The sequence below is a fragment of the Stegostoma tigrinum genome, chromosome 36 (assembly GCF_030684315.1).
Source record: "Stegostoma tigrinum isolate sSteTig4 chromosome 36, sSteTig4.hap1, whole genome shotgun sequence".
NCBI classification, from domain to species: Eukaryota; Metazoa; Chordata; class Chondrichthyes; order Orectolobiformes; family Stegostomatidae; genus Stegostoma; species Stegostoma tigrinum.
This window is the reverse complement of record NC_081389.1, coordinates 13,675,704-13,687,807: the sequence shown is the minus strand read 5'-3', so window position 1 is coordinate 13,687,807 and position 12,104 is coordinate 13,675,704. Positions and strand designations below refer to the sequence as shown.

The following is a 12,104-nucleotide window of genomic DNA, read 5'->3' as shown; positions in this document are numbered from 1 at the left end:
GTGCCTGTGTTGGCTTTGTTCTTTTTTCAAGTAGTAGATGTCATAGATTTGGAAGGCTATGTTAGTACAGTTGTGAGTTTTACATCTCATTCTGGATTTAGTGCAAAGTAAACTAAACCAGGAAAGCAGTCGGAGATATTTGGATGTCGTAAAGCAGGACGTTTTTTAAAGAAAGTTGAGAGACACTTAACCAAGGAAGCAACCTGACAGTTTGTTAGACGTTGGCCAATCTATTTATTTACAAGCTATGGCTAGACTAACATTTATAGCCTATCCTTACTTCCTCTTGAGAAGGTGATGGTGTGCTTTATTATTAAATGACTGCAATGCTTGATTTGCACGGATACTGTGCTGTTGCGAAGGAAATTCCAGGATTTTGACCCGACAACACTAAAGAAATGATAATATAGTTTAAAGTTAGAATAGTGTGTGCCTTGAGGGCGAGAACACTTACAGGTGAAGATGTTCCCATGTGTCTGCTGTCATTGCCTTTCTACATGGCGGCTGGTGCGGGTTAGGAAGGTATTATTAAAGGGTCCTGGGTGAGTTACTGCAGTGCATCTTGCAGATGGTACATATATTATCATGGTGAATTGATAGTGAAAGAAGTTTTTAGTTGAGGGTGGTGGATGAGGTGCCAATTGACTAGGATGCTTTGGATGGTTTTGAGCTTCTTGAATGTTATTGAAAAGTTATTCCAGTACTTTTTCAATTTGTGTCAAGTAGTTTGGATATCGGAAGCAAGTTACGCTCTGCAAAATTCCTAGCCTTGATAAGCTGTTTAGCTAACGTATTTATATTACTGGCACAGTTGAGTTTATAATCAGTGTTAACCCCAGGAATTTGGTGTGGGATTCAGTGATAATGATACTCTTGAATGTCAAGGAATTCCATCTATTTGTAGATGGTCATTGCCTGGAAGTTGGGTTGCATGAATGTTACTTAGCACTTACCAGCCTATACCTGGATATTGCCCAGGCCTTCCAGCTATGGATACAGACTGCTTCAGTATCTGAGGAGTTGTGAAGGAAACTAATTATTGTGCAACCACCAGCAAACATGTACATTTCTGATTTTACTGAATGGAGGAAAGGTCATTGAAGAAGCAGCTGAAGATGGTTGGGCCTGGGACGCTGCCCTAAGGTGTGCCTGCAGATGTGCTAGAGCTAAAATGATAGTAACCACAATCATTTTCCTTTGTATAAAGTATAACTCCAACCAGCAGAAATTTTTTACCCTGATTCCCATTGACTCCAGTTTTACTGGAGCTGCTTGATGCCTCTTTCGGTTCAGTGCAAATTTGCTGTCTGTCAGATAGACCCTCTGGAGTTCAGCTGTTTTGGAGCCAGGCTGTAATGATACCAGGAGCTGAATGGCTCTGATGAAACCTGAACTGAGTGTCAATGAGCATGTTGTTTCTGAGTAAATGCTACTTGAAAATACTTCAATCAATTTACTGATGAATAAGAGTGGACAGTACATTAATTAGTCAGGTTGGCTTTCTCCCATGAAGCCCATTCTTAAGCAACTTTCTACATTAGGTGTCAGTAGGTGCTAGCCATACTGAATCAACTTGTTTAGGAGGGCGAGTAGTTCTAAAACATGTCTTCAGTACACTTGTTGGAATTTTGGCAGAGCCCATTGTGCTTGCAGTATCTAATGCCTTCAGACTTTTCCTTGGATGACTGCAGCTCCGATGAAACTCAAGAAGCTTGACACAACGCAGGACAAAGTACACCACTGGATTCACAACGCATCTTCAGATCCTCCCCCGCTGATAAACTGTAGCAGCAATGTATACCATTTATACGATACTTGGAAAAAATCCACCAAAGCTCTTAAGACAGCCACTTCCAATCCACAACATAATATAAATTATAGTGGGCATTGATAGGGTAGATAGGCAAAACCTTTCCTTCTTGATGAAGTGATTCATAACAATGGGGCATAGTTTTAAGATAAGGGGCAAGAGGTTTTCAGAGGCTGTGAGGAAAAACAGTTTTCAACCTAAAGGATGGTTGGGAATCTGAAACTCACTGCCTTTAAAGGTGGTTAAGGCAGAAACCCTCATAACATTTAAGAAATATTTAGATGTGAACTTGCAATGCCAAGGCATACAAAGCTATGAGCGAAGTGCTAGAAAATGGGATTGGAATAGTTAGGTAGGATATTTTTGATGAATGCAGATGCAGTGAACCAATCACCCTTTTTACTGTGCTGGAGATCTTTTCGACTCAATGATCCACTACCATCTTGAGCAACAATGGCAACAGATGTATGGGAACACCACCACCTGCAAGCGCCCCTCCAAGTCTTTCACCATCCTGAACTGGAAATATAATCACTGTTCTTTCAGTGTCACTAGGTCAAAATCTTGGAACTCCCTACTGAACACCATTTTGGGTCTACCTACAGCATATGGACTGCAGGGGTTCAAAAAAGGGCTCACCACCACCTTGTCACGCGTAACAAGGGATGGGAAATAAATACTTACCCAACCAGCGATGCCTACATCCTGTGAGTGAATGGTAAAAAAAATTCTCATTATATATGATGTGGATTGTATTGGTTGAAGACTGGCATTTTTGATGCTGGAGCCCTGGGTGGAGGCAGTGATAGATTATCCCCTTGGCACCTATGGTTGAAGATGGTGTAAATGCTTCAGCCTTGTCTTTTGCAGTGTTCTGCTGGGTTCCCCATCATTGAAGATTAAAATAGTTGTGAAGCCTCATTGTCATGTCAGTTATTTAATTGTCGATCACCATCAATGGCCAGATGTGGTCAGACTGCAGAGCTTAGATATGATCAGTTGGCGCTGAGACCTCTTAGCACTGCCTACCGCGTACTGCTTTGCTGTTTGACATGCAAGTAGTCTTGTGCTGTAGCTTCATAGGTTGACACCTCATTGTGCCTCGTACTGCTTGTGGCATGCCCTCTTCTATATTCTTCACTGAACTAAGATTGGTCCTCAGATTGATAGCAAAGTGGCAATAATGGGCCATGAAGTGGTTGATTGTGGTTGAATGCAGTACTGCCCTGCTAACGGTCCACAGCACCTCATAGTTGTCCAAATTTGAGTTACTAGATCCATTTGAAATCTATCCCATTTGGCACAGTAGTAATGCCACAAAAAATGATGAAGAGTATCCTCAATGTGGAAGTGGGACTTCATCTCCACAAGGACTGTGCAGTTGACAGTGCAGCTGTTGAGAACGATGTTAAGTATTCTTTTCATTCTTATTGGGTCCCTCACTACTGGCTACAGGACTGCGGCCCCAGTTTAACATCTGTTGAAAGGACCTTGGCAACTAATAACAAAGGATATGACCGTGTTTTATCTACTTTGCTTCCTTTTCAATGTCTATTTCATTTGTTGTGTTTGACCGCTGTGCCTCCTGTGGTAGCACCTGAACAGCTCTACACACAGAGTTTCAACAATAGGTTCTGAGGAAGTTTCGAGAAAGGGTCACTCAATCTCAAACATTAAATCTGATTTCTATCCACAGATAGTGCCAGACCTGCTGAACTTTTCCAGCAATTTCTATTTTTGTTTGTGATTTACTGCATCCGCAGTTCTTTAGGTTTTTATTTAACATTCTTCTAAATTTCTTATGTATCTTATAACGATAAAGTTTTGTTATCAGAGTGCACAATTCTAATTTCTACTCTGGATCTAAACAGAAGTGCAGTCATTCCAAATGTTTATGACTTATTAAGTCTGTTCAGTCATGAGAAGAAAAGTCACAGTCTGTTTGTGTCTCAACATTGCATGCACATTTTCCAATGAAGTTTCATCAACATCAACTATCTGGCCCTCCTGAAAGATTCTATGACAACATCTATTGCGTTGATGCAGCCTGTAACTAAATGCTAACATGCATAGACTGTATCTTTTTAATTATGAGAGATTCTTCTAGTTAGACCAGGAAAGGGTTTTCCTCCCCGACATTAGACCCTGCAGTTTTCTGCACTCAAAGAGGATGATGGCAGCAATTGTCATCACAAACAGCAACTGGTACAAGACTATTTATCATAATGCATTGTACTAATATTGTTGTCTGTAACCTTCCAGTGACTGTATACGGTTTGTATTGTTGCATGTTTTAATTTTTTTCAGAAGACTACAATCTTGAACAACATTCTTGTAATAAAAATAGAAATTGCTGGAAAAGCTCAGCAGGTCTGGCAGCATCTGTGGGTAGAAATCAGAGTTAATGTTTTGAGTTGAGTGACCCTTCCTCTGAAATGGGGAAGTTCTGAGGAAGGGCCGGTCGATCCGAAATATTAACTCTGATTTCTCTCCAGAGCTGCTGCCAGACCTGCTGAGCTTTTCCAGCAATTTCTATTTTTGTTCATGATTTACAGCATCTGCAGTTCTTTCGGTTTTTATTTAACATTCTTGTAATGATATTTTCAATATCACAGTGCATCATTTTGATTTCTACTCTGAAGTTAAACAGCATTGCAATCATTTCAAACATTTATGATGTATTAAGCCTGTTCAGTCATGAAGAAAAATAACAGTCTGTTTGTGTCTCAACATTGCATGCACATTTTCCAATGAAGTTCCATTGACACTTTTACTGTTGCATCTTATGACCCTCCCCATCTCTCATTTACTGATTTTTACCTTAATTGACAGGTGTAGGTTTTATGTTGGTTGCCATCACCTTCGCAGGAATATATGCGGTCTTTAAGTGTGACATCTCATGAATCTAATCTGAATTCTGCGTCTTGCACACAGGTGTTGATGTTTTCTGGGGAAGAAGATCGTGCTAGTTTTATGGAAGATTTGAAAGCACACCTCCAAAATCACGGCATAAGTCCTCTGATTCATGAAGTGAAAGAACAGACGCTTTTGAAAGAAGCGGTGACAAAGCAGCAGCGGATTAAGATCTTAGATACCTTTTTCCGGCGTGTATTTGCACAGGTACTGTTCCAGTTATCAGTTTGATAATCCTCTTGGTCATGCACAGCATTCTATTTATTTGCATTTAATATCACAATGAAATGGATGTGCAGTTTCTCGAAGAGTCATAAGGAATTTTAAATCACGAAAGCTGTGATCATTCTAGTTAAAGGTGTTTGCCTTCATTAATGAAATCAGAAAATAATTTTGTTTTTGAAGTGAGAACAACTTCATTATGACAGGATGGTGTCAGGTTTAACCCAATTTGTTAGTTTTACAAAACTGGTGCATGCATTGGTCCAACACATTCCCAGATGGTCTCCCACATTCAACGCGAGATCATCCAAAATTGTAATTTATGTCTTAACTCGTCATCTCCCTATCATTTTTACTCACAGATCTACATTGATTCCCAGTCAAGCAACATCTTGATTTTAAAATTTTGATCCTTGTTTTCAAATCCCTTCATGGTCCATCTCTTGTATTCTCTGTGTTCTCCTTTGGTTCCACAACTCTCTAAGATATCTGTGCTTCTTTAATCCTGGCCACTTGTGAATTCCCAATTATATTCAATCTACCATTGGCATCCACACCTTTGGTCCTAAGCTCTGGAATACTATTCCTTAATTTCTTTGCCTCTCCACTTCACTTTCATTCATGGAAATACTCCTTAAAACCAAAAAAACTTTTAGTTGTCTGACTTGGAGTCCGAGAGTCAAATGAAAACAGACCCTGTGGTCCAACGAGTCCATGCTGAACATGATCTCTAAACTGGTCCTACTTGCCAGCTCCTGGTGCATATCCCTTCAAAACTTTCCTATTCATGTACTGATCCAAATGTCTTTTAAACGTTGTAATTGTATCCGTATCCATCACTTCCTCAGGAAGTTCATTCAACATTCAAACCACACTGTGTGTAAGAAATTTTCCTCTCATCTTGTTTAAATTCCTCACCTCTCACCTTAAAAATGTGCCCCCTCATCTTGAAATTCCCCACCCAAGGGAAAAGATAACTACCATTATCTCTATCTACACCTGTCACTATTTTATAGGCTTCTAACAGGTTGTCTCTCAAACTCCTACGCTCCAGTGAAAGAAGTCCCAACCTATTCCAACCTTTCTTTATAACTCAAACCTTCCATACCTGGCAACATCTTGGTAAATCTCTTCTATGCCCCCTCCAACTTAATATCCTTCCTGTAACTGGGTGACCAGAACTAGACACAGTATTCCAGAAGAGACGTCACCAATGTCCAGTACAATATCAACATGACTTCCTAACTCCTATACCCATAGAACTGAGCAATGAAGGCAAGTGTGTCAAACACCTTTTCTACCACCCCGTCTATATGTGATGTGAACTTAAAAGAGTAATGTACCAGCATCCCAAGGTCACTCTGTTCTACAACACTCCCCAAGGCCCTATTATTAATTGAATAAGCCCTATCCTTGTTTGTTGCACCAATATTTTGATTCCTTCTTATGTGGCTCAGTGTTATATATTGTTGTATAAGGTGCCTATTCAGCAGTGTGAGCACATACACCAGACATGGACATACTAGACACAGCATGAAAATGCGCTACACACTGCATGTTCACTAACTACATACACACCACATACACATCCATCGCACATTATGCCTCACAGCACCAGAGACCTCGGTTCAATTCTACCCTCGGGTGACTGTCTGTGTGGAGTTTGCACATTCTCCCCATTGCCAGTGTGGATTTCCTCCGGGTGCTCTGGTTTCCTTCCACAGTCCGAAGATGGGCAATTTAGGTGGATTGCCATGCTAAATTACTCATATTGTGTGGGGACGTATAGGTTCAGTGTGTTAACCATGGGAAATGTAGGGTTACAGCATAGGGGAATGTGTCTGGGTGGGATGCTCTTCAGTGTTCAGTGTGGACTTATTGGGCCGATTGGCCTGTTTACACACTGTAGGGATTCTATGTAAAACTTCTTCTGTGTAGAACTTCATGTATACTCCCCACACTGTATTTACCCAATCTGCACATATGTGAGCAGCCTTTGAATACTGATCACGAAAACAATTTGCAGAAACCGTTGAATCAAGAACATTGAGGCATGGAAATTACTGTTAAGTGATCTTTAAGGATCAACAGGTTTTATGTTGTTCTGCTTGTTAATTTAATGTACATGTTAAATTATAAAAAATTAAATAACTTCAGTAAGCAAAAAGAAAAGCTATGCAAGTGTTTATTTGATAATATTGTCAGCAGTAATAATCAGGTTTATGCTTCAACTACCTTCATCTTATGAACAGTATAAAATGGATTTTTCTATGTTATCTTGTTGCCACATGTAGGTTCTGGAGATTGATGGCTCAGATGCTGGTGACTTTGATATTGAAAGTTCAAAGAAAGCTAAAGAGTCCCTGAAGTGCGAGCTGACTACAGCGGAGTTTGCAGATGCACTGGGGCTAAAGGAAAACTCTATGTTTGTTCAGCAGATGTTTTCTTTAGCTGACAAGGATGGAAATGGCTACCTATCTTTCCGGGAGTTTCTGGACATCTTTGTCATCTTGATGAAAGGTAATCTGAGCTCACGACGTGATGCCTAATTGAAACATCAGTTGGATGTTTGCTTTGTCTTGAAGGTATTGCCGATCGACCGACAGAGATGCCAGTCACAAAGACAGGACAATGAAGAAGTCCTGTACTATGGCATTCGCACATTCGTGTGTACCCTGCACACATTTGTTCCTGCATTGTTGAAACTTTTCACAAAACAGATTTTTTTTTAAAAGCTTATGGGGAGGTTTAATGTAAATGGTGGAAAGTTTGGAGGGGAAGGGAGGAAAATTCTTTTTAATCTAGAGGGTGGTGGGAATCTGGAATTCCCTGCTTCTAACGGTGGTAGAGGGACAAAGCCTCATAACAATTCAGAAGTACGTAAATGTGTACTTGTGATGTCAAGGTATACAAGGCTACGGGCTAAGTGCTGGAAAATGGGATGAGAATAGTTAGGTGGTTGTTTTTGACTGGTGCGAACGTGATGGGCTGAGGGGTCTTTCTCTGTGCTGTAGATTTCTATGACTCTATGATTCTAACTTCTTACATGTTAGCTAAGCATTTTTATAGATATATATACTTAGATTAAACAAGCGAGTTACTTCAATGTCCAGGTACCCTGAAATGTACAAAGGAGTGACCAGAGCAGTGATTTTTCTTGCTTAACTCTGCCTTTTAAGAGTAGCATAAAGAAGGAAGTCTTGTATTTATATGCTGTCTTTCAAAACAACCAGGTACAGTCGATTATGTGAGAACTTGTGTTTCTTCAATGCGAATTGGCTTTAATGCGATTGATGTATTTAGACCACTATTTGTAGAATGTGAACTTTCCTTACCTGTATGGGCTATTATGTGATTCTGGCCCCATTAGTTTAAATGGCGTGGCTATTGCATGATTCTTGCATAACGCAAGATCATACGAGAACAGAACTATCATGTTATATCAGAACTGACTGTATATCAAAGCAGTTCATAGCCACTGAAGTAATTTTGAGATGTTGTTACTGTTGTTGTGCAGGAAACCTGACAACCAAATTGCACAGAGCAAACTCCCACAAACAGCACAGTGATTGTGAACACATTTTTTTTAAGTATGTTTTTTGTTGGAGGGATAAATGTTGGCAGAGACATTGTGAATAATTCCCTGCTCTTTACATTAGTGACATGGGATCTTTCATGTTCACCCAAGCAGGCAGATGCGGCCTTGCTTTAACGTCTCATAAAAAACAAAAGCACCCCGGGCAGTGTAACACTCCCTCATTGCTACCCCGGAGTGTCAGCCTAGATTTTTGTGCTTAAGCCCTGGTGTGTGACTTGAGCACAGAACCTTATGATTCAGACAAGAGAATGCTAATATTGCCAAGGCTGCGACTGCCTTTGAGAACTCATTGAAGGTCAGTTTCGTCACCAACTCAACCAGCTAAAGTTAGTGAGGTTCTCATCATGGGAGCAACTTGCTTTTCAGTCCAACAGTCAGAAGAAAATCTATGCATATTGCAGAAGATTTAGGTCATTTATGCAAAAGGTTTACAGCCACAGTCAATGAAGGTGAAAACTTAGTGGCTTTGATTGGACTTTCAAAGACAAGTTTCTGCTTTGCAGATCTCTATATGATTTTCATGGCTCTTTGAAAAGGAGTGAATGTACTTTGAAATGCCAGACAGGTCAACCTGTATGAAAAGAAATGACTGACGGCTCATGTTCTGTTTTACACTCTTACTTAGAAGTGCCAACTCTGTGTTGTGCAGAAGCTAAAATCTGTTTTGTTACCTACAAATATTTTGCCACATCACAAAATCATAGAACAGGTTAGAAATATTAATGTGCAAACACAAAGATCAAGTTTGGAATATGTAATTGGATTAGGCACACCCTCACTACTTTTCATAGCAATTTTAATTAATGCTTGTCAAAATGTTTCAATCCACACTTCCTCAACCCGAGATGTTAAAACTGCGTTGAAGGCTTGGTCATTGTTAAAATGTTAACTCTGATTTCTCTCCATAGATGCTGCCAGGCCTGCTGAGCTTTGCCAGTAATTTCTGTTTTTACTGTGAAAGTTTTGTCTCCTGTCATAGAAACCATTCAAATTTTCATTTCTATGATGTAACATTTAACTATTTGATTTGTGTAGGTTCTCCTGAGGAGAAATCAAAGCTCATGTTTGCAATGTATGATGTAGATGGGAGTGGTTCCATGTCAAAGGAAGAGTTCTCGCACCTGCTGAGGTAAATGAAATAAACTTTTACTCACATTTCTCATTGTCCTTTATCCGGTGCGCATGTCATTGTTTCTCTGGACAGTACCTGTTGTACATTCATATGGTCTGTTTTAGCTCCAAATAAGCCAGAGATGATCATTTTTCTAAATCCAAACAGGTTTTATTATAGTACTTTGGAAATATTTTCAAACTTAGAGGGTTTTAACACATATGGTCTTAACCCACAATTCGGAAGCATTGTCCCTGTGGTTTTCATTACTTAACTCTCAAACCTCACAAATAAACTTAAGCAATCAACTAGAATCAATAAGATTCAGTTCCCAGAATAGCATCATCAAACACTTGTCAATAGAACCATTGAACACTGAGGTATTTGTTATGATATTATAAATGTTCTATTGAAGATTTTCTCCAAAGTGTCAAATTCTGGGTGGTACACTTTCAGAAGGATCTGAAGGAATAAGTGAGAATGCAAAATTCACAAGAATGGTTCCAGGAATGAAGAATTTTACTTATCTCAATTGTTGCTTTTCTTGGAGAATAGAAGAATGAGATCAAATTTGACAGAGGTATTGAAAATCTTATACCTGGGCAAAGTAGAGAGGGAGAAACTGTTCCTGCTGGTGAAAGAATCAAGAAGGATAACGCACCAGATTGAAAGTAAATGGTAAAAGAAATGTTAGGAGACATGAAGATGAATATTTTCATGCAGTTGTTGGTTAGGATATGGAAGCCTGGGAGTATGGTGGTGGCAGGTCAATTGAGACATTCAATATGGCATTGGATTATCATCTGACAGCGAAGTTCATATAGGGCTATAGCAAAAAGGTTGTGGCAAAAGATGAATTGCTTGTACAGATTGCTGGCGCAACACTGTAGGCCAAAATGAGCTGCATTTCTGCTGTGGCACTTCTGGGATTCAGTGCCCCATTTAGAGTAACCAAATAAGTAGGTATTTCAGATAAAGAAAAGGAGACATTTTCTCAATAGCTTTGAAAGTGCTGCTACTGATAGCATGTAGGTTGGTGCATGGTAATAAACTCAAAAATATTATTTGAATACATCCAAACAATTTTATCATCTTTTGTGATCCTCTTATAAGTGAAGGGTACAACATGAGATTAGCATGGATCTGGTATCTCATGTTGATCCTAACCCTCGTCCTCACCCAGGAACTTCTGCTATTGCACTTTCTGACCTTCATGTGGAAATGTCAAGCATTAGGACTTTGGTATAGAAATTCCACGAAACAGACCAAACCAGATTCTGATGTTTACCTCCACTTGAACCAGTCAGCTACATCGGTTTCCAAAGAGAGGGGGTCTGCAATCCATGTATCATTTGTAGTAATTTATGTAGTTTGTCTTGAGACAGTGCTCCATTTAAATCTGACTGGGGGATCTTTTTGTCCTTTGGACCTTTTGACTCCAGAACTTTATGGATATTCCATCATTGATTACCTTTAAGGGTGATGTAGACTTTTGATCTCATTGAGAATCAAGCATATGGGGATCAGGCAAAAAAAATGGATTTGCGGCATGAGATCAGTAATAGTCATGTCGCATGGTAGCAGAAACTTGAGGAGTAATCTAGTCTACTCTGGCTCCTTCTCTATTTTCTTCAGGTAAGCAGCAATACACCATGATCTTGCCCGCAGAACTAAATTAAACTTAGGGCTACTGTAAAGATCTTTTCCTGATTTGCTGAGAAAAATTAGTAGAGTCTTTGTATTGAGTGGAAAATTAAAACTCACGCAAGTATCAAAATTTTTTGTTCCATTCGCTTTAAGGAAGAGCTGTTTTCCTTTTAATGTTTTAGGTCTTTCATCGAGATCTCGCATGACTGCTTGCCAAAGGAACAGATAGAGAATATGATGAATTCAATGTTCAAACATGCAGGATTTGAAGATAAAGAGGAGATTATGTGGGAAGATTTCCATTGCCTGTTCCGTGACCACTACCAAGAGATGGAACTTTCTCAGCCTGCTCCGAAAGGTCGACAAACCTTGTAGACATTAAAGACCAGTGAATCTTATATTTCCAGATAATAACTAATAAGTGCTTTGGCATTTTATAGCTACTATTATCAGGATCTTGTTTGGGGGCAGGTTCATTTAGGGTAAGGACTGGGCATCTTGCCGCAATCACCAAATCAATCAACTGTTATCTTTCCTTCCAATTAAATTCACCATGTTGACTAATATCTTCCATGATTTGTCCCCCGACAAAAGCTTTCTGTCTTTATTTGAAATAGATATTAGTTTATGGCAGTATCTGTGAAGCAAGGAGCAGTTACTGTTTCAGGTCAATGCTTATTCATCACACCTGTTTATCAGAAATGTTAATGATATTTTTCTTTCCAATAATAATGCCAGATTTAAAAAGAAAAATCATGAAATGTAAGGCCAGAATTCATTGTCAATCCTTAATTTCCTTTGAA

General features: G+C 39.4%; 1 protein-coding gene across 1 annotated transcript in view; it reads left to right on the top strand.

The window, feature by feature from the left end:
- The window catches only part of LOC125446800 (dual oxidase 1-like), a 116,325-nt gene that overhangs the window by 62,597 nt on the left and 41,624 nt on the right, over positions 1-12,104 (top strand). The window contains exons 18-21 of the mRNA XM_048520630.2: positions 4,745-4,930; positions 7,240-7,465; positions 9,579-9,672; positions 11,484-11,659. Of these exons, the coding sequence (XP_048376587.1) occupies positions 4,745-4,930; positions 7,240-7,465; positions 9,579-9,672; positions 11,484-11,659 (682 nt within the window). The remainder of the gene's footprint in view (positions 1-4,744; positions 4,931-7,239; positions 7,466-9,578; positions 9,673-11,483; positions 11,660-12,104) is intronic.